The 22,595-nt window shown below is 54.2% G+C and overlaps 1 protein-coding gene across 3 annotated transcripts; it reads right to left on the reverse strand.

Moving 5' to 3' along the window:
• Positions 1-2,252: 2,252 nt before the first annotated feature.
• On the reverse strand, positions 2,253-20,056 carry LEMD2 (LEM domain nuclear envelope protein 2). Of its 3 annotated transcripts, none has more exons than XM_067006044.1 (9): positions 19,231-20,056; positions 17,471-17,511; positions 14,183-14,258; positions 10,998-11,074; positions 10,013-10,092; positions 8,197-8,342; positions 7,113-7,214; positions 6,933-7,035; positions 2,253-2,449 (listed from the first exon to the last, which is right to left on the reverse strand). In XM_067006044.1, exons 1-9 carry the CDS (start codon positions 20,000-20,002, stop codon positions 2,395-2,397), a joined length of 1,452 nt encoding a protein of 483 aa, XP_066862145.1. In that variant the 5' UTR covers positions 20,003-20,056; the 3' UTR covers positions 2,253-2,394. The 3 variants fall into 3 exon arrangements, with proteins under 3 accessions (XP_066862145.1, XP_058932025.1, XP_058932027.1); XM_059076042.2 differs by having other exon boundaries at positions 2,253-3,769; positions 19,231-20,054; XM_059076044.2 differs by lacking the exon at positions 2,253-2,449 and adding an exon at positions 3,832-3,916.
• Between the last annotated feature and the right edge of the window lie 2,539 nt (positions 20,057-22,595).

Raw genomic sequence — 22,595 nt, forward strand, 5'->3', positions numbered from 1 at the left:
TCCAGCAAACCCACAGCAGCACAACAGATCTGAGAGCGGCTTCCTCTTCCTTTTTTTGGAGAAGGGAAGAGAGCTGGGCTGTCTGGGTTCAAACCTTGGCTCCATTACCTTCCTGACCTCGCCACGCCTCAGTTCCCCCCCCACACACCAGGAGGGGTAACAACAGCACCTGCAGCATGGGGCCATCCTGAGGCTTCAGTGGGCTACGGTGAGTACGCTATAATGCTCCCCTGTGTTGAATAATTTTATCATGTCTTTTTAAAAAAATTAAAAAAAAATTTTTTTTGGCTGCACCACACAGCATGTGAGATCCTAATTCCCTGACCAGGGATCGAACCTGCACTCCCTGCATTGGAAGCGCAGAGTTCCAAGCACTGGACCACCAAGGAAGTCCCTATCATTCCCTTCTTAGTAATTTACCTGCTTCAGGGATAAGTTGATTGGCCCGAGGTCCCTGCCAATAAAGGGCAGAGTTGGTCCTGAGGATGCCGTGTCCCCACCCCCACCCCCTGGAAACACAGCAGCACCAGGCAGCATTGTGCCCCCCACTAACCCCCTGCCTCTCTTTTCCCGGGTGCATCATGGGACCCTCTGTCCAGATTCTCTTCTCTCTTGAGCTTTCTCTGGGGATGGGGGTACAGAAGCTGGCCTGGCTGCCCAAGGAGGGCTGTTTTGGAGCAGTTGGGTTGACTTCCTGTGTAACTGCTCCCCCGATCCCTCCCTTTGGGGGAGGCTGACAGGATAATGGATTTGAGTCCACACACCTGCCTCAACGAAAGGATTTTTTTTTTTTTTTGAGGCTCAAAGTCAACGGTGTATTAATTAAGGGGGAACAGCTGCTACAGCAGTTCTTATGATAAGTCAGTGACAAATGGCCGTGTTTACCTTGTTCCCAAGCAGAGACTCCGGAAGGTGGACTGGAGCTCCTGGGTGGATGTCCACGGGCAAGATTTGTGGGGTATACCTCTCCCTCCCTCAGCCCTCAAGCTTCTTTACTGGTGCCCCCCGAGTCTGAGAGGGCCGTTTGTCACCGAGGAAGACAGGGCTGCAGCTTGGGGAGCCTTGGAAGGGACTGGGCAGAGCAGCAGAAACTTCTCAACAGTGGCCGCCACCCAATGATGCCCTCAGACACCTTCCTCGGGCAAATCCCACCACCCCACGCTGTTCCTTCTGAAATCAGAGTCGCTGAAAAGGGGGCTTGGCCCTTCAAAGCTGAGAAAGGGTGCAGAGTTGAGCCAAGACGCCTTGCTTGGGGCTTTTGTGCCAGGCGCTCTCTACCATAAAGGAAGAGGCTGGACATTGGGGGCCTTTTGTTATTTCTTTATTTTGATCTCCCTCCTGCTGTCCAAACAGCATCACAGAAATAGAGCCTTGCGTTAACTCCCTTCTCAGCTTAAAACGAAACACGGCAGCGCGAAAATCTTGCACTGAAAACCAGGAAAAGGAAAGATGGGCTCATTTTTTTCTGAGTTGTGTTTCTGGGTCCTTGGCTATCAATTTACCCACCGAGTTTCCAGCTAATGGGAGGATAGCTGGATGGCGCTCCCGTGCCAGTCGGACCTGTGTGGACGGGCCGGCAGGGTGGTGGAGCAGCCTTCCTCCCAGGCTGAGAAACGAAGGCCCCGCCGCACGGGGCGCGGATCCCCAATGCCAGCAGCTCGCCCGCTGCACCCCCAGGGTAGAGGCAGTGCTGGTGGAGAGCGGCAGGACCCCCAAAGCACTCCCAGCAAACCCCTGCCTCCACTGCAGGTGGGGGACCCCCACGTGTCCCCCGGGCTGTGTTCTCCCCAGTGACCGGCCCAGAGGAGACCAGTCTGCCATCGATGTCAACTTCCTGCCTCCCGGGAGACACCATCAGCTGCCAAGAGGCCCCGTCCAACCTCACCCGCCTCTTCCTTCCTCCCCCTCCCAGGGCTGGTGCTGAGCACCTCCAGGAGCCTCTGGGGCCTCGAGGGAGGCAGAAATGGGGCCGGAGGAAAGAGGCTCTATTGGGCCCCACTCCTTGCCACCCACAGGAAACAGGCGTGCATCTTGTGAGTTCACCCTGCAGGGTATGTCGTCACACCGTGTTATAAACGTGGAAACCAAGGCTCCGAGGTATGTGGTTTGCCCGAGAACCCGTCACAGGGAGGCCGCTTCCACCTTCTCTTCCAGCTGACCTCTCCCGGGCCAGCGCTTAATGACTCCGCACGTTGCCTCTCCTTACACATTGCTTTGAGGGGAGAAGAAAAGAACCACGGACGAGAAACACATCCATTTTAAATAAATAGTTTATTTATCCAACAGTTTCAGCCCTGACAGTGAAGCCTGTTGCAGTTTCTTCTTCTGGCTGGAGCCTGATTATGAGACTGTTGCGTTGCCACGGCGCCGGAGCTCGGATTCCAGCCCCGCCGATCACCCAGACATCAGAGGAAATGAGAGAGAGTATTGCTCAAATGAGAGACTGGCGCTTCATTAAGGAAACAAAAAAATACCAATAAGACCAGAGAGGGGTGCTTAATGCCTTTTGGAAGCAGCTGTTCCGTCTCCTCGGCTCGCCCCCTCTCCCGCCCGCCGCGGACGAGAACTTATGGAGATGCTGCTCTGATGGAGAGACTCCCGGCCCTTAACTAATAAGGCCCCCGCGGAGGTTTCCGGAGGTCGCTCCGCCTGGCGGAGAGGCGCTGGCGGGCGGGCGAAGGTCCGCGCAGCGGGGTCGCTCCCGGCGGCCAGCAGGGGGAGGAGGTGAGGCCGCACCCTGCGCACTGAAACCACTGGCTGACGTTCCCTGGAAAGTGCCCGGTGTGGGGAGGCGTGGTCGCCGTAAACGAGGCGATCTTCGCCCACAGGAAGTGCGAGGATCCCCAGGTCCTGGAGCGCGATCGGGTGACGCGCCGCAGCTGCAGGCCTGGACTGGGGAGGCCGCCTCCGGCGGGGCCGCCCAGATGGGGGCCGGCGGCGACTCGACCTCGGGGGCGCGTCGTCACCGACTCCAGGTTCCTCCCGGGAGGCCACCCTAGCTGCTCATTCCTCCCGACCTGAGGCCCCGCGTGCCCGGGCCGCGTGTCTAGACAGTTCTCCTACAATACTTGTTCTAATTTCTAGCACCTTACCCCTCCAGGATTAAGAGGCCCAATCCAGCTAAAGGGCAGGGTTTCTCCCCTCACCCTTGAGCTCCCACGTTAACACCCCCCGAAAGGCACATGACCAAGGTGCTCCCCAACCCCTGCGGTCCCAGCCGCCATCCCGACCCACCTCCCACAGGCGCGGGGCCCACCTCGCTGACGCGTGCTCCACACACCCAGCTGCACACTTGCTCTGCAGGGGCTCACGGCTGCTGAGCTTTTATCTTTCCATGAAAAACCCTTCTCCCCTTTCTACCAGCAAAATGGGGAAGAGAGGATCAGACCAACGCAGAGGGCAGCTGCCCACCTGGTCTTCTCCCCTGGCCTTTCGAGGAAGCCCACGCTTTCCTTCTGAAAGCTCGTCTCTGAAGAGTCTCACAGAGACACCTTTGGAACCAGGGTCAGGAGGAGGGTGAAAGTCAAGGCAAGTGTGAACTCAGCACCAGCAGGATGGTGGCCCTCTCACGCCCCTGGAGGGGACTGGCTGATTGGGAACAGGCCCCCCGCCCAGGGTTTATCGCTCTGAGTCAGAGAAGGAAGAGGGCTTAGTCCATCTCCACACCAGCATGTCTTCTCCAGCCACGCGGTGGGACTCTGTCTGGATCCGGGATTCGTTGGAGGCCAGGAACTCCACGGCCCGGTCCCAGACCCGCTTCATGCGTCTCCTGCAACGAGGGATGGGGGTGCAGGCTCAGCAGGCAAGCGGTGCCTTTGGCCGCTGTGCCCAGCGCTGCCAAGAGAGGCAAGCTGGTCTCTGGATGCCCTCTGTACAAAAGGGGGCACAAAGCTCCAAGATCTCACACAGAATTTATCTGCAGGAAGAAGAGCGGTCAGGTACTAACTGGACTCCTGCAGAGGAGAGAAATTTCTTGGGCCCCAGAGAAATGATTCCTCAACATTCTCTGCTGCAAAAGCGTTCAATTAAAGGGAGCTGAAAGGGGCTGGAGCCCCCCTGCCCCAGGTGTCCAAGTGGGAAGACTCTTCCTGGGACCCATTACTGCTACAGCCCGGCCGGGCTGCCCCCCCTCCAGTGCAGGCTGCATTTTAATGCCTCGTGTGGGCTAATTATAGAGTGGCCACTGGGCTGTTGAGTCCAGACTTCACAGCACTTCAGGGAATGGGGATGAACTAGGCATCCAACCCGGGAGGCCAAGACGCTGGAGCTGCTTTTGGAACCTGAGCCACCAGGTAGGGCCCCTTTGCAGACACCAGAGTTCCTGCTCTGCTGGATCCCCGGGGCCTTGCACCCCCTCAGACAGCCCTCTATTTCCTTGTTCCCCCTCCAAACTAGACAGGAAGATTCCAGGGCAGTGGGGGAGGGCTGCTTTGACACCTACGCTTTGGTGAGCCCCAGCCTCCTGTCTGACTGCAGACCACTCCCCAGCACCCCACACGTGCAGAGTGAATATGGGTATGTGGGGAAGCAGGGGGTTCAGCTGGGGGAGCGCAAATGGAGGGAAGTTCCTGGGGTGGCCCATGTGTCAGGAGGCAGAGTGGGGTGGTGGGGCTTTCTTCCCCGGGGGTGAGGTCCTGCTGCCAAACAAACCCCACGGCTGTTCAGCAGCCCCCACTTGGCTGGTCTGGCCCTGGCCACACAGGCCCTGGGGGCTGAGCCCCTCACACCGGGTCCCTGAGTGGGGGGCATTGGCACTGTGTGGGGGCCACGGCCTCATCCCCAGCCCCCTCCCCAGGCCACCCGTTACCAGGTGATGTACAAGCCGCCCCCGTGTGCCTCCCTGGACAAGCTCTTCAGATCTCCCCCAACCTCCCACAAGCGGGCCCTCATCCACAGGACAGTGTGCCCATGCAGGGCCCACAGGAGCTGATGGGTCCTTACGAGTCGAGAGCTTGGCTACACTGACCGGGTGGCTGAGCCTCCTGGGTTCACGGACAGGGGTCCAGACCCTGCGGGGCACCTGCCCGCCTGCAGTCTCTGCTGATGCACAGGAGCCGAGGCGTGGTGGCTCAAGCCCGATAAGCTGCAGTGCCACTTCCTGCTCTTATTAAAATGACCATGCATGCTGCCCTTTGATGAGGGCTCAAGTGCTCCATGCTGCCTCGGTGAGGTGGGAGGCCACCTCTCTGACACCCTGCTCCCCTTTCCTTAAGACCTGCCACTACCTAGTGGCAACACATTTTCCTTATGCATCTTGTCTTCTGTCTTTCTCCCCAGAACCAATGCTCCAGCAGGGCGGGGATTTTTGCTTCTTCCTCTCCCCGTCTCCCCAAGACCCAGTAGAGTGTGGCACGCAGTAGGTGCTCAATAAACATTTGTTGAGAAAATGAATGAACGATGGCCTCTCTTCAACACAGCCCTCTGCAAGGCAGTGGGATTATCTCTGTGTTACAGCTCAGACAGGGCGTTACCCATGGTCACATGATGATGAATTCTGGCAAGTCCAGGAATTAGGGGGGAGTCTGGATCTACCAGTGGCCTCCCCTGAGAGCTGGAGGGCTGTGTGGCAGACTCATGCTGGGGACCAACAGCTAGCACAAGCCCCACACCGTGGTTGGTCTGCTCTTAAGCTTCCTGCCGGCCACTGTCCCGGGGGTAGGGTGGGCATGAGAGTTATTAAACATTTTCACGTTTAAAAGGGGCCCTTAACTGCTCTACTCTTCCAGCTCCTCTTGTGTTGACAGAACGGGGTGACCTCAACCACAGAGCCTGGCACTGGGAACACAGAAGTGGCACCAGCCCTGGGTCTCTGAGCAGGTTCTTAACCTCCCTGTGCCTCAGTGTCCTCATCTGTAAAGTGGTGTCCTCAATGTTACTCCCCTCGAGGGCCATGCTGAGGGTGGAGTGAGTGAGCTGCACCTGTGCAGGGTTCAGAGCAGTGCCCAGCTCACAGCGAGCACCCAGCGAGGGTGAGTGCTTAGCACCATCCGAGAGAGGATGGCATCTGGCCAGAGACTGTGGCAAAGTCTGAGGTGACACAGCAGTGGGCCCTGCTGGCTGCCTCCTGGGACTCTGTCCTCCAACTCTACCCTACTCCTGCTTTTGTCAGGGATCTACCCAGCATCCGCAGCCCATTTGGAAGGTGGTCCTACAGTCGTGCATGACAACGGCCACCCCCTCCCATGAGCCTTGCACCCTGGAAGCTGACCCCATTCACTGCTGTGAAACCATGTTTCCAACTACATGAGTGTGCCTTCGTGCATGGGAACTAGACCATGATATCTTAGGTAAGATGTGTTTCTGACTGTACACCATGGTTAGAAATGTTTGAAAAACAATCTCTTCCTCCTTGCCACTGACTGATTCAAGAATACACAAGTAACCAATTCTGGCCAGTGGAGCCTCAAAGAGGTGTGTCCCCGGTGGCTTCTGGGAATGTTTTCCCTTGCTCATGAGAGCAACAGGTAGCCCATCTCTCCCCTGCTGGCTGTTGCAAGGCAGGTGTTGCTCCGGCTAGCTGCTGGCCACCATCTTACGACCACCAGGAACTCCAGCCAGCCAACACCATCCACAGAGGGCAGGACCATGTGAATCACAGAGCAATGGAATCAGAGCACTAACTGTTCTGTGCCTGGACTTCCATTCATGGAAACCCATCAGGTCCTTCCCTGCAAAGCCCCACAGGGAGGGGAGGGGTCGGGTCCTAGGGCTTGCTCCCCAAAGCACCCCAAAGCGCCATCTCTACAGAGGAGCGGGGACTATGCTTCTGTACCTCTTGTCTGCACTCTGCCTTAATAAGCTGATGGCAAGAGTTGTGGATGGCGCCCCCACCTCCCGTGATCCTAGGGCTGAACTGCCCCCCTACCCACGTGACTGACTCGAGGCTCTGGGCCTCCTTCGTGGCACTCAGTGGGGTCCAACCCGGGTCTCACCGGCTCTGGGGCGGGATCAGGGTGTCACGCACGTGTAGGATGCCCACGTATGGGTAGCGCTCCATGTCCTGCTCCCAGTCCACGTAGTGGTCCTGGACCACATCTGCAGGACAGAGGGCACTGTTTAGGGTGAGGACCCTCTGGAGGGAGCCAGCAGCCCTTTCACTGGGGGCCACGCACCTATAATCTTCTTCACCATCTCATACATGGCCTGCTCTTCCTCTTCCAACTTCCGCCACCGGTATTTCAGGAGGATCAGGAGCCCCCACAGAAAGGCCAAGCCTGGGAGGGAACAAAGCACTGTTAATCGTGCACATCACCTTCCCCGGCCAGGTGCCCACTGGCTGTCTCACTAGGGCAGGTCACTGCGCTGGAGGCTGAGGGGGTTCTGAGTACCTACTGTGTGTCAGACCCAGGGCTAGCAAGGAGGAAACGAAGGACTGGGAAATGCAGAGGGAGAACAGGATATTAAGTGATCATCTTCCTCCCGCGGCTGTCACCACAGAGGCCTCCCCAGCCGTCTGGATCTCAGCTCCTCCCAACCTCAGTCTGGGCTTTCATCTCCTCCCTTGTGAACCAGAACACGGCGTTTCATACATATATACATGCCGGGCCCTTTGTATTCCAGATGCTGCTGCCGATAATGATGTCAGTGCCTGCCGGTGTCGGGGAGGGAGCCGTGTGCACGCTCAGATGGCCTGTGATTTGTAACCCAGCTCTCTGCAGAGCTGGTGGTTTCTGTGTCACGGCCTTTGGCCTTCAGAGACACCCCGAGGTCTCTGCTCAAAGGCATCCCCTCATGTCGGGAGACTCTGCTTTGCCGCTCAGCACCCTCGGCCCTGCCTGCTTTCACTGGGCGTCTGTAGCTCCTGAGTAGGTACTTACATTGCTCAGGGAGTAAAATCAGGCCAAGCTCCTGCTGGGTCTCCCCCTCGGAGCGGCCTGCGGTCTGGGGTGCCGGAAAGGACAATGCCCACCCTCCAGCCCAAGCCAGCACCCTCTCGGGGATGCTGATGCCCCCCTGCCCCAAATCCAGGATGTTTTCTAGTTATCTTCCTGCTCCAGCCACCCAGTCTCCAAAGGGAAAGATGACCCAGGGCAGAGGCTGACTGGTTCATCTCCTCAGTTTCGTTAGACAGACCTCAGGTTCACTAGACAGAAACAAACTCCAAGAGACCGCATCACCCATGCCCGGAAGTGTTGCTGAGCTGGGCTCCCAGGAGGCGCAGTGGGAGGGGCGGGGTGACTCGGTGGCAGGACTTACACCAGAAGAAAATGAGCACATTGGTGACGGCCATGAGCAGGGCGCGGCTCAGGCGGCAGCCGACACCCATGCGGGGGCGGGCCGACTCCAGGCAGACCACCTTGTCCACCGTGGTCACCAGCTCGGACGGGTCTTCCCCTTTCAACCTGAAATAGGACACAGGGCTGTAGACACGTTCAACAGCTCTGAGGAGCCGCTGTATAAGCCTCACTATCAGCAGAAGGAGGAGGAAGGCAGGGCTCTGAGGTCTCCACTTGCTTATAAAATAGACTCGCTATCCTGCTTGCACTCTTTCCAGAAATTTCCCACGTTGGCTACTTAGAAAGAATAAAACTTTAAAGACAGCAGCAGGCTTGAACCCCTGCCACTGAAGTGACGCCTCCCTCTGTTGGGTCTTCGACAGCCCCTCTCAGCATGTGGAAGATTAAACTGTAAATTGGATGCCCCCCGCCCAGCACAGAGAAATGGAAATGTTTACGGAATCACCGGCTCTGTGCAGCATGGCTGGGAGGGGGTGCCTCTCCTCCGTGATGAGGAGGCACATAAGCTGTTTACGTGCAGAGACCATGGGGTGCCGCGAGACTCAGGAGCGCGAACACCGCCAGGGTCCTGGAGGCCAGACCCCCGCCCCTGCGAGGGGGCGTCAGGACATGCAGGGACACTGCCGACACTCCACCTTCTTCCAGCGAGGCAACAGGCTCCCGCTCTGGATTGCACAGCCAAATGGCTGGTGCCCAAACTGCCCGGATTTCTCATGACCCACTTTTTTTTTTTTTTTAATTGAAGTATAGTTGATTTACAACGTTGGGTTAATTTCTGCTGTACAGCAACGTCTCACGACCCACTTCTAACACTGGTCGTGGGAGCCAGGCTCAGCTCCCCACAGGCCACCCTCCTCAATGTGAAAAGGCAGTGTCATCATTCCTCTGCGTTAGAAGCTTCAGTGCACGCTGCCGAGGATAAAATCCGTGCTTTTTGCCGTTCCAACACACAGGAAAATCGCTCAGCCACTCAGGGAAGTTTCTTTTTTTTTTTTTTAAGCCAACGAATTTTAATCGTGCCATGCATCCAGTTATCAAGCTTTAGGCTGAGCTGCCTGAGGGGCTTCTGCTGGATGCACTGCTGAATGGAATTAGTAATTTGGGTAGATTAGAGAGGAAGAGAACAAAACACTAGAGTGTGCCTTAATATCAGCAGCTGTAACCTGAACAGAGACGCTGACAAACCCTGAAGGGTGGGAGGGGGCGATGAAGCGAGTGTCTCTCCAGCAGGGGACTCCAGTATCAGGCAGTGGCTGGTGCCCGCCCACCCCTGGGCTGAGCAGCCAGATAGGGCCTTTCAGGAGGGTGAAGGGCATACTGTCTCTGCTAACCATGCTCGCCAGAGACAGAAACAGGCGGAACTGCCCAGTTGGAATAAAACCCGGTCTTTCCTTTTGCAATTTCTATACTGAGTGAAACCAACATACAGAATCATTTCATCTACAAATGAAAACTAGCACCAAGGAAAGAAAGTGCAAAAAAATGCCATCTCCAGATAACTGTGCGGGGCCAGTGAAGGTAAAGGGCACAGACTGAGTTACTTGAAACAGGGTTAGCTGGACTGCCACGCGATCACCCTGACACCTGGATTTTTGTGTCTTATTTTGAAACTGCTCCTTACACTGTGCTCCTAATGCTTCTCCTTCCGCTGCCCAGCTTCAGGCCTGGCCCAAGATGACTTGGCTGGGAGACCTGCCCTCTACCTCCCGGCCTGAGACACCTTGATGGGCGATGACAGGGCCTCAGGTGCTTCCGGACGCCCCGCCCACACTCACCAGATGCCCACGTCCTTGTTACTGCTCAGAATCCAGGTCAGTGCAGCTTCAAACTTGGCGGAGGAGCTGCTGGTCACATTCTGTGGGAGGGGGCGGGAGAAGATTAGTCCTCCATCTGGGAGGAGCATTTGGAGCGATATTATTCTGCCGCTAGATTAAGGAAGCCCTCTCCATGTCCTCCGCCTGCCCCAAAGCCCTGTTCTGCTAAATGCCCAGCAAACTGGCAGGAAGGAAGTCTGTAGCTGATGATACCAGGGAGGAGGCTATAACCAGAGGAGGTGATGCGGAAGCACACACAGGAAAACAATGCAGGTCTGAGACAGCAGAAGCATGTGATTTTCTCAAGGACTGAAGCACCAGGCCAGAGAGCTGGCAGCTCATCTGCAGTGAGATGAAAGAAAGTGTCGGGGTGGGGGCCCTGCGGCCAGTCCCGGCTGTGTGGCCTTGGCTAAGTCCCTCCCCTCTCTAGGCCCCAAGTTCCTCATCTGTGAAATGAAAACTGGATGAGGTGACCCCTTAGGTTTCTGCCAGTTCCAAAAATCTGTAATTCTATCATCCTGAGGCCACACCGAAAATCAAATGGACTCAGATCAACCCAGATGGTAATCCTGAGGGGAGAGAATGACAGGTTAAACGTCTTAAGGCTGCTGAGAAGGGGGGAAAAATGAGCCAAAGGAAGAGCAAGTCCCAGGACCACTTAAAGAAGGGGCAGCGGTAGCAGCCCACGCCGGCTGGTCAGGGAGCAGCAGGTCAGGAGCGAGCTGCGGCAGGCCTGGCTCTGGCTCACAGCTCATCTTGGGCCCAGTCACCCCATCGCTGCCTTAACTTAAGGTAGCCTAACACTCAACTGAGTTAAAAAAATTTTTTTTAAAAAAAGGGAAAGCAAACACAAAACAAAAAGGGGAAAAAAAAATGCAGGGCTTGAAAGATCAATACAAAAGCACCAGGACCTCCCAGGAACGGATGCACACTGCAGCCTACTTACTGCTATATATTCCTGGGCTTCCATTACAGGAATGCATTTGCTTTTTAGCTTCTCTGGATTTCCACATTCAAAATTACCTAGGAGGGAAAAAACACACATTCAAATACAAAGAAGAGGTGAAAAAAATTTACCCTGAAACCAACTAAAAACTGCAGCAAAAATCAAGCCATCAGATCTGATGGGGAACATGTGGCCCGGCGGCTCCAGCTTCCGTGGGGCATCTTCACTCTGCAGCAGGATCAAAAGCCACTTAGCTTGGATCGATTCCAGATCATTAAAACCTGACCTGCAAAGCAGTGCAGCAATTTGCATTAAATGACTAAAAAGCTGCCCAATACCAAGGTCTGTTTGCAACTGATCCCTAAAAGGATCAGACAGACAGCTTCGAAAGGCATTGGATGGCACTATAAATAAACGCAGCCTGGGGGAAAAAAAAAGGCAGGGAGGCTGTTGCATTGCAGGGATTTTGACCCATGACACAGGCAGGTGACCTAGAATGCCAGGTTTTGAGGGGCCCTAAGGAGGGATGTCCAAAATACCCCATGGAAGAAGGGGTGTCTACGTGCTGGGACCCCGATATGGTGCTCCAAAGCTCTCTTCTGAGCACCCTGGGTGGCTGGCTTCTACCTAGGATGGAGCTGGGAGCCTCCCCCTTAGTCCTGCCCAGGCTCCCAGACCCGGCCCAAGGCCCAGCCCCTCTGAAAAGCCCCCAGCCCTAGGGGCCTTTTGTTTAGCCAAATCGGCTGGACTTGGGGCCCTGCCACAGCCCTTGGCTCTTGATCACCCACGGTGGCTCACCCACCAGGTGCTGCTTCACCACTAGACCCCTTGGAAGCAGGGATGGTGCAGGGCTGGGCCCGTACAAGATCCTTAACCCCCATACACGGCCTGACTGCCCTTGACCTGGCACAGCCTGGGGGCTGCGATGGCCAGTCTGTGTGTGTCTGTGTGTCTGTGTGCTGGGGAGGGAGTGGCTGAAGATAATATTTTAAAAATCTTGAGAATGAACTGAAGCCTGCCCCTCACCCCCTAACACAGACAAATTCTCCTATTTCAAAGTTGATCTAGTCCTTCTGGGTCCCCTGAGAATCAGTTGGCTTCTCCTGTGCTCCTGCCCCAACCCAGATTACCCTGCCCTGCTTAGGCCTGCCAGGACCACTGCCAAGGTCTCCTGGTTTCCCCCTCTCCCCTTTCTCATCCATGTTTGGTCAACAAAGCTTTAAAATGATTCTGCTTAAATTGACACTGCTCCACTCAAACTGCTGCCACATTTGCCTCCCTGGCACCTGGCTCTCCGTCCATCACTCCCCTGCTCAAAAGCCTTCCCAGTCCTGCCTTCAGAAGGGACCCCCAGTGGCTTGGCAACCATGGCCAGCCAGGGTGGGACTCAATTGGCCTTTCCAAACTCCATTCCCTCTGTTTCTCCTTCCTCGTGAAGCTGCTTCCATCTCTGACCCTATAATTTCCTCCCTCTCTGGCCCCACCTTTCCCCCACAAATACATAACTAATCCCACCTCGGCTTCAAGGCCTGGCACAGATGCCACCTCCCCTGTGACGCTTTCCTGACCACTCTAGCTAAAAGGCATTGTGCCTCCCCGAAGTTCTGGCCTCTTGGTTCTCATCCAATGGCATTTCATACCACCCAGTGGTCAGGGGGGTAGGTAGCCTATCTCTTCTACTAGACCACAGGCAGCCTGTGGGCAGGATTCTGGGCTGAGTCTTGCAAAGGCCAGCCAGTGCTCTGTCCATAGCTGACCTCCAGCAGGAGGTGGGGGGAGGGGTATGGCTGAATACACAGCCTGCATGCCCCTGCGGCCTGTCTCATTGAGACGTATACCCTCATGGCTGCCCCTGCCTGGCTTGTGGGAAGACGGTGGGTACCAGGCGCCCTGATGGCATGAGCCAGGACCACACAAGGAGGGTGGGATGGAGAAGAACTGTCTACTAGGATCCACGGTTTAAGAGAAGAGCTTCTCAACTTTATATCTTGGGGGGGGGGGTCTTAGTAAAATTCAGACTTTGATTCAATAGGTTTGAGATGGGACTAAGATTCTGCATTTCCAGTATGCTCCCAGGTGACAGTGATGTTGCTGGACCTTGGACCACAATTGAGTCACAAAGGTTTCAAACACCCCCTCAGGCCAGAATTTATATGCCAAGCACCTGGGCCATAGATGACTGTGATGCTGTGAGCCCCAAGTCCTACCTCTCCTCTGAGGAGCTCACAGAGGCCTCCCTGACCACCCCAGTCTCCCAGCGGTCAGGAGGGAGGAGGTGGCAGAGCTGAGGCCCACAAGACTGGCCCTGAGGACTGAGGGCCCAGTACAAGTCCAACCAAGCTTGACCTCCCGGCAACAGCCTTAGACAAGGGTTGGCCCTACAGGTGAGAGGCGCCCCTTGAACCTCCCACAGACTGACGTCTGGTTCTCACGTCGAGTACGCTTAACACAGGCACAAGCCCTGAGCCGTCACCCTCGTCATCAGTGATTTGGAGAGCCTCCTGGATGCCAGGTGTCAGGCAGGACACAGTATAATGCAGGTGCCATCTCTGGCCTCAAGGAACATGTTTACCAAAGAAAACAGTGGGGGAGCCTTCTGGATGGAGGAGATTTCAGGGGGGCATCTAGAGAACAGCACTTGGCTTTCATTTGAAAGACAGACCCAAGATCATTCAGTCACATGGGGAAACTGAGACCCTGAGGTGTCAGGGACTTGTCCGTTTTCCCACAGCCAGATGGGGACATGGGACACTAGGGCCCTGGAGGGCGGGCCGGGCCTGAAGGTGCTTGGCACACCGCTCAGACCGCTCCACCTGTAGAGGCCTCTGCACCAGGCGGGGCCGACCACCTGGTACAGGGGGGACCTCCAGGTTGGGGGACCCAGACTCTGAGAAGACCTGAGGCCTGGGCCCTTCCAGTCCAACATGGACCCCCAGAACATGAGGTGGGGGGCATCCCAGAGAAGGGGGCACATCTGCTGAAAGGCCTATGCATGTGCCAGGACCCCTGGGATCCTTTAGGAACCTATGCGTTTTGCCCAGATGCAAGGCTTAAACAAGATGTGTCTGTGTGGGGAGGCGGGGAAGGCGAGACTGGGCTTCTGAGCATGTCTTCTTGGAGATGACACAGCATCTCAGCCCACAACCCGCTCGTGAGTAGTCTTGGGCCTCAGGAGACCTACTCACCCGCTTGGATGGCCAGGAAGTTGTACAGCTCGTGCAGCAGCTCCAGCAAGGCCGCCTTCTGCTTGGCCTGACAGAACTGTAAGGGCACGGGACAAGCAGTCAGCAAGGAGGGGTGGGTGAGGGGGGCCTGTCTGCCTGGTTTTATCTATTCAGCTACACAGTCAAGGACTCAACAGCAAGGTACACCTCATACTTTAAAACAACAACAACAACAACAAATTCTGCAAAGGGGTGGGCCCAGGGATAGGGCCGATAAATACTGGGTTAACTGACTGAAAAGAACACCATAAAAGCAGAGGCAGATGAACAGCAGACACAGTAACTACGGGTCCACCATCCTGGAGGCTCCTGGGCCTCTGCCCCGTGGCCCCCGTTGGAATAAAGGCCATTGGTGGGGCCGTGGAGCAGGGGCGGTGTGGTTGTGGGGAAATGCAGGAGCCCAGCCTCCTCGGAGGGAAGAGCAAACGCTGCACGATGCAGTCTGGTCTCCCCCGTGGGCCATTCCTGTCCGTTTTTGGAGAGCCAAGTGTCTACAATCTGCCTGTGGATTGTCTACTTTGTGGATTATCTGATGCAAGTGTTTAATCTTAGACTGCATTTCCCTGGAAATGGAAAATTTCAAGGAACCTTGCAACTGTAGGGAGAGAATAAATGTCACCTGTCTGAGAAAATCAGAATATCTGCACATTTACTCCTTCAGCACCTGTAACAGTGGGGACAGCATTTTGCTAAACTTACTGGATTTGGAACATTTAAAAAAGACCGCTCTTCCTTGAGAGTGTACGACAGGCCAGGTGCCATGCTGAGTGGTCTATACATGAGGGGGCACTGCACCCTCGCTGCGCTCCTCACTGTACCCCAATTTCTCAGGCGAGGGGCCCAAGGTTTAGAGACATTAAGTGGGCCACCAAGAACCCACAGTTCATAGTAGATGGTGGAGCCACTTGGAGTGTGGCCAGTTGACTCCAAGCCCCCACCCCTCGAACTCCAGGCCTCTTCTGGGTTGTTGCTGGGCAGAGCCCTGCACTGGAAGTCGAGGGTCTGGGTTCTGGACCTGCCTCGGCAGCTACAGAAGGAACCAAGGTTGTTTTCCTTCTCAGGGCTCATTTGTTGCCCTGATCTAATTTGGTTTCTGACAGTCTCAGAGGCCAAGATTTGTCCCTTCACATGGCCTAAAGACCCTAATGCCTTTACAAGGTATGAAATGATGTGACCAAGATTTACGCACACGACTATAAATGTCCAGAAACAACTGACAACCTCCTAGTAGAGTTAGAAACCCCAACTACTTTTAAAATGCTATTTAACAATATGGGAAAAGCTGATCATTAAGTGTCAAATGTAACTAAATATACAGAGATCCCAATTCTACAGACACACATACACAGAGAGATAAGGTGAGAAGGAAATGCTCCCAGAACGTTAATGGTGATTATCTCTAGGTCTCAGAATCACGAGCAATTTTTGTCACATTTTTCAAATTTTCTAAACATCAATTATTGTCGCAATCAGGAAAAAAAAAAAAAGTAGCAATTAATACTGTTCCAAACTCACAGACATTTAGGCAAAGCAGGGTTGATATCACCTAAAGGACAGAAGGTACCAGACAACAAGACAGTCTGATTAAGACAACAGACCCACTCCCAGCCCATCCCCAGGGTTTCAGCAGGACAAAGGCAGAAAGAAAAACAGTCACAGACAGCTGAGAAGGGAAAGAATACATGTATCTGAAACCCAAATGCCCGTCTGGGTTCTGGGTGAGCTTGAGCCACACAAGGAATGAGACTCAGCAAGAAACTCACCCAAGCTGAGAAGCACCTCCCAACCCGCCTGTTCCTGTGTCCACCCACCCTGAAGGCCAAGGGTATCCCATAAAATCTCAGCTCAACCGAACCCAATACTGCAACTGAAGGGAGCCTGTGATGTCATGGCGCAGGCCCTGCCTGTCGGTGCTCGCTGAGGAAGTCTTTAGCGAGGACCTGGATGGTGCCCGACTGGCTCACTTAGGTGGGGCCAGGCGCGTCCAGCGCAGAGGAGCACCCCGGAGCATATCTGTCATTCCGTCTCGGGCCTGATACACTCAGAGGTGTGAAGGACCAAGAGACAGAAACCAGGGAACCCGTTTCTAAATAAAAGACGAATGAAACTAACATCACCGGAGAAGTCTTACAGAAAAAGTATTTTTGGTCCCTGTTTGTGTTTTCAGTCTTCAAAATTCTAGTTTCCCCTTCTGGCCATGTTTCTGGGCCACTTCCTTCAATCATCAACTGCAGTTTTTATGATAGAAGGCAGATTATACTTATTATGAGTCTGTTTTTACAAAACAATAAGGAAGCAAAGACATCTGGTGGATGAAAGCAATAAATACGTGTAATAAAAACACCCCCAAATATGACACAGCAGAAGCCAAACGGAAATAAAACCGGTTGTCTGCATCAGGAGGCCCCTTTGTTAACACAGGTAAGAGAGTCAATGCAGGAAATGACCGTGGATGTTTACTTTCCCAGCCCCTAGGCTGCCAGAGATGTGCACTCAGGGCTCAGGGAGGCCAAGCGTTGCACACTTAATAATTAGACTACTAAGTCATGCCCTCTGGCAGCACAAGGCTCCTCCTGGCAGGATTTATGACCTGAAAATGTACTGCCTCGTATCTTCCCCAGACTACCACCTGTACCGGAGCACCCCAGCTCCTCGGTAATGCTGTTTTCATGACTCGTAAATGGATAGGGCTGCTCACCTTCCCCAAATATTATCAGTAGAGAACATTAAAGCTTCATAAAACAAATCTATAGACTAAGAGGGCTAACTCCACTTCAGATGTGTTTAAAACAACTCCCCGATGACGTTTCAAATCAGAACAGCATTTTCAGAGCAACAGATGTACAACTGGAGAATGTAGAATTCAGAACCTGGCCTCCTGACGCTTAGAAAGCTCTCAGCCCTTCCTCCTGAAGCGAGGGGAGTTTGGAGGTCCCTCAACCAAAACCTACTGCATCCCCCCAGATCGACTTAGGCAGAAGATCAAAGTCCTTAATGCTGCGATTGATGGGAGAGTTCCCATAACAAGCCAGGGGTTGGATCTTGGAAGGTCAATTCTGTTTCAAGTACTCCTTCACTGCCACAATTGAGTCTGACACATACATCACAGAACACAATATGATTCTGGTACATTACAGGAAGCACTCCTGAAAGTGATCCTATTATGATCTTTTTCTGGGCAAGTTTACCTCCTGATGGAGGCCAACATCCTTGGGAGGAAGAGCAAAAGCTAGAGAAACTCAAACTCACCTCATCTGTTTTTGTCTCACAGTCCACTGGCAATAATTTCACTGAGACCAAGAAAAGAAACAGAGGAAATTAAAAGTGCGGGTTGTGGGAAAGGGTACAAAAAGGGATCACTCTCAAAATTCAGGGTAAGTAAAACATTACCAACATAAGCGGGGGGTGGGGGGGATTAGAAAGATGTCATCTAAATGAGGCATTTTTAAAATGCGGACAGTAAAAAACGTAAGGGGTTCTCGGTCTTGGATTCGGGATTAGTACAGCTGTGCTCTAATCCCAGGGGAAAACGATTAGCCACAGGATAGTAGGCAACTATTCACTTAACCACTCTGAACCTCTGTTTCTTCATCATAACATGGGATCACTAAAGCCTTCCTTGCTTAACTCAGACTTAGTCTCAAACAAGACAACACATACGATGGTTTTATAAATTGTACACGGTTACGTTAAGCAGGGATTAATACTATCATGGGAGGGGAATTCCAGGTAAATCCCAGTATTTATCCAGGAGCTACTGTCTTAAAGCATCTCAGCAGTGAGTATGACAGTATATCGTTTTTTGACGTCACCAATGTAAATAGTTATAGTTCGTACCAGTACAGTACCATGACACTCCTGGGTCTGCTTAATTTCTCTAGCAGGTGGATAAACTGCTCTCATAGTCAAGAAATTATTTGGGTGTGTGCACGAGACTGGGGTCCCCGTACCCACAGACTTGTTCATACACCCAAATATCCATCTGCTGCAACAGCTAAGACATAATTTAGCCTTTCCCTGCATTTTGGCTGTTCCTGCTAGGCGTGGAAAGATGTGGCCTGGGCTAGAGGCTGGGAATAGTATTAATCACAATCATTCTTTGCAAAGAATATTAAAAGTCAGTGAACTAGAGTCATTTTATACTTAAATTTATAAAGAAATGGTCTCTGTGCTGTTTCCTATTAGCCTAGAGCCCAGAATTATGGAAGGAGCAAATTTTCCGTTTAGGAAACACAAACCCTTAACTATTCGTTAACATACTGTATCCTGCAGACTTCTTGTTGGCATGTCTTATCACGGAACTATCTGTGGACAGAAGCATGGTTGGCAACATCCTTGAGTCACGGGACCCTCCCTTTTAACACACCCCAAGAAGGTGCTGCAGTGATAAATGCCATCATTGACATCAGTTTAAACTCTTTAAAAGGCTTTTCCACACCTGTCTCAGAGGCAGGGCTAGTATAATCTTTTGACAAATGAGGGTCCTGTGGTCCAAAGAAGTGGAGTATGTGGCCTTTTTGGTGCTGCAAAGTTGGGACCCCAACCAGAGCCTATCTGTGAGCCGTGACACATGGGGTGCCTTCAAACGGGCACTAATGTGTGAAAGAGCAAGAAATCAAAAGGGAAGAAAGAACTCAAAAGCAATGGGGGTGGACCTTTAGAGGGGTGTGTTACAGGGCTTTCTCTGGAGAGGGAGAATAAAAGTGACCACAGAAAGACTGCTTCCAGCACGTGGCTGAAAGGGAGATTAGTAGGGAGGGCTAGGGCAGAAAATGAGAATAGGAGAAAGTGAACACAGAAATTATTGCAGAGGCAGGAATCCCAGCCCTCTCCTCCCATAACTGGAGAAAGGAAAGTCAAAGTCTGGAGGGAAGAAGACGGCCAGAGACATCTGACAAGGCCCGGGAGTGTTCAGCCTGGCGCTGAAAGGACCGGGGGGTGGGAGGGGGGATCATCCTGGTGGACACACGCGCGCTCAAGGCCCTCCCCTGCGCCGGCCCGGGACGTACTGTTGTCCTCCGCCTCCTGCGGCGCCGAGGGCTTGCCCATCTTCACCCAGAGGATGCCCAAGAAGACGAGCAGCAGCCCCAGGCTGGCCCAGAGGAGGAGCCGGGAGAGGCAGCGCTCCAGCCGCCGCCCCACCTCGGGCCGGGCCCGCGCCGCGCCCGCCTGGCCCGCTCTCGTCGCCCGCAGGCCCGGGCGCGGGTCGGGACCGAGGAGGGCGGAGGACGGCCGCACTGGGGCCAGGGATGAGGCCCACCACCGACGGACTCCGTGGCCGGGGCCCGGCGCAGCCCTGTCGAGTGGCCGGCAGTCCTCGTCCTCCTCGGAGCTGCCCCGGACCGAGGCCCGGCGTCTGAGCGGCGCGGGGCGCGGGGGGTAGGCGAGGCCGCGGCTCCTGGACCAGGAAGCGGCGGAGGCCCCGATGTCGCCGCAGGCCCCAGAGGTCGTGTAGGCCGGGCCCGAGGCCGGCGGGGAGGGCCAGGGTTCCGACCGCAGGGAGGACGCGGCGGGCCGGGCGCGAATTGGAGCCTCTTCGCGCAGCCGGGCCTCCTCCCGCAGCCGCTCCTCGCCTCTTGCCCGGGCCTCCTCCCGCAGCCGCTCCTCGCCCCTTGCCCGGGCCTCCTCCCGCAGCCGCTCCTCGCCGCGCAGCCGGACCTCGCCCCTCAGGCGGCGCAGCTTGTTGCGGTAGACGTCCCGGGTGGTGTCGGTGATGGGTCCTGGCTGGAAGCCCAGGGCCTGCAGCTCCCGCCGCAGCTCCAGGTCCGAGAGGCCGGCCATGGCCAGGACGCCGCCCCCCGCCTGCCCCCGGCGCACACCGCACCCGGAACTGTTCCCGCCGGCGGCCGCGGCGGAGCGGGCGGGGCCCGCGCCATGTTGAGAAGGTCGTTCTTAATCGCCATGTTGAGAAGGTCTGCAGCGCACTATGGGCGGGCCATGATGAGGAGGTCAGAATCAGCCTCCAAGGCTGCCATGTTGGGGAGGTCTGAGGGTTTTTGGCGTTTTGTTTTTGTTTCCTTTTTCCTTTCCCACCTTGCTCAGTCCATTTCGTCTGTAAGAGCAAGTGGTGTTTACCTCTGAATCCTCCCCTTGCACAGTCCCTGGCACGTGGTAGGCACTCGATAAAGTCATGTTGATTTAATGGATGAATTACTTAATGGTAAGAAAATATTACCTGCCGTATCAGTAAACTAGGGATCTAGCCACCACGTTACAGTCACCCCCAATGATGAGCCCTGAGGGAACTCAAGAAGGAAACAAGGGATGCCCGCCATCTAGCAGCCACTCCCCACAGTGTAGCTTGAGGAAACTGGATGAGAAAACACAGGATACTGGCCCCAGATAGCTAAGGTGCATGTGAAAGAATGGTTTAAGTGAGCCCAGACTCTTGCATCGTCCCATACATAGAAAAGTGCTAAATTCCTTAACTTGAGTTATCTGGTTTTCTTTTATTGACAGTTATCTTTTGTTTCAACTACCTGGTGGTGTTGCAGGTAGTTGCCCCTCTTCCCCTTCGGAACCGTTTTCTCAGTGTTATCTGAGAGGCTCTCTCCCAGGCTTGAAGTCCTAAGAATGCCTGCTGAATAGAACATAACTCTCAACTTTTAAGTAGTGCATTTTAGTCGACAGTGGTGAAAGACAAGCACTACTGAGAGTCGGGAGATGGAATCCTTAGCCTCTCTGTGCTTGGAGACCAATGCGTTCAGGGAAGGGCTTTGTTTGGGTTGTGGTGTAGACCCCAGGCGTGCTCTGGGACCTGGTCTGAACTAAGTTCATGGTTGGCAGGCCTCTGTGTTTTCCTGGCTGTTCACTCACTGACATTGAGCCCCAAGGGGCTGCAGGCCCTGCCCTTGGCCAGAGGCTGGCAGGAAAGGAGCTCCCGCCAGAGAGGACACTGCATATCCCATCGTGGGAGCAGGAGAGGCAAATGCCCTTGGGCTCTTAGGGGCAGTTTGAGCCTGTGCGAGGAGGCCGTGTGGCCAGATGGTGGGATTTTCATAAGGAGAGATAGGTAGGAGAAGACCCCAAGATGTAGTCTTGTGTCACCTGTGGATTTAGGTAGGGGGTTCTTGAATCCAAAGTCCACCACTATCAGACGTGCGATCATATCCAATGAACATTTCTAGCCTGTTGGCCAGTAAACCTCAAAGGATTGCTGTGAGGATTAGAAGAGGTAATTTATATAAGGTGCTCAGGACACATGCTCCATAGTGTTGGCACTTAACCCATTTGTGTGCAGCATCAGTGCTGTGTAGAACCTCCCACCCGACAGAGAAGCCCTAAGGGAAGTATGGGGAGTGGTGACAAATGGAAGTAACACTATGGTCTTCCTTCTGCCTTCCTACTCCCTCTTTGTATTCCTTCCACATCGATCATCAGCTGCCTTTCCCAAACACTTATTGCTGGTCTAATACGTTCCATTCTCTTTCTAACCCTCCAATTCAGTTCTCGCTTTCCCCCGATCTCGCCTCCTCCCCTGTGGTCCTGTTGCCTGCCCCCACCTTGTCTCCCCACCCTGGGTCCCTGGACAAGGCACCTCTGCCAGTGTTTGCATTCCTGCCACTTGCTCTATCACGGAGCATTTATCACTGGCCACATTGCGGGGGAAATGACAACCTCCGTTTGGTCAGGCTTCTGAGTTAGCCTCACCATCTCCCCCGACTTAGCTGCTCCCACGTGGTGCGATTTCTCCCACCAAGTGTTGTTTTCCTTTTCTCTGCCTGTGTTTGCATGGAATACCATGAATTTGATATAGTGATTGCCTAGCACATATACCACATAATAGTATTTTCTTTCTTTCTGAAGCACTGTTTGCATGACAAATGAGTTGGTAACATTTGTGCTTCTCCTTGCAGCTGTGCAGTTCAATATATAAAGAATGAGCCTTTCAGCAGCAATACTGGCCCCATGTATTCTAAGAGGGCTTGAAACTGATGCTTAAACAAAGTCAATGTTACAGCAGCATTTCGCAGAGTTACAGTCCATTTCCACACAATGGATCTCGGGGCGATTTTAAAAAAATACCCAAACGGGGCCACCCCTGGGGTGGTCCCCAGTGTGGGCTTTGTCAGTTTTCCTTGTGTTTGGGGTCCTGGCTGCTGCTACATACACCCAGGGCCAAATGACCCCCAGCCCTCCCCCAGCCCCACCCGAACCCCATTGTCTTCCCTTCAGCCTCGAACCCATCATGTTTGCAGCAGTGCCCTCCCTCCCCCCATCCCCCAGCGCTCCACCTCTGCCTCGCTGTGTCTAGCAGGCCTTTGGGGTAATGTGCCACCACTTACAGCATATTTGCCAATCATGCTTCCCTTCCCCATCCCTCCAAGAAGAAGCCTCACAATCTGTTTGGAAAATTCAGTCAGAAAAAATCTCA

Source organism: Kogia breviceps, chromosome 10 (assembly GCF_026419965.1).
Source record: "Kogia breviceps isolate mKogBre1 chromosome 10, mKogBre1 haplotype 1, whole genome shotgun sequence".
NCBI lineage: Eukaryota > Metazoa > Chordata > Mammalia > Artiodactyla > Physeteridae > Kogia > Kogia breviceps.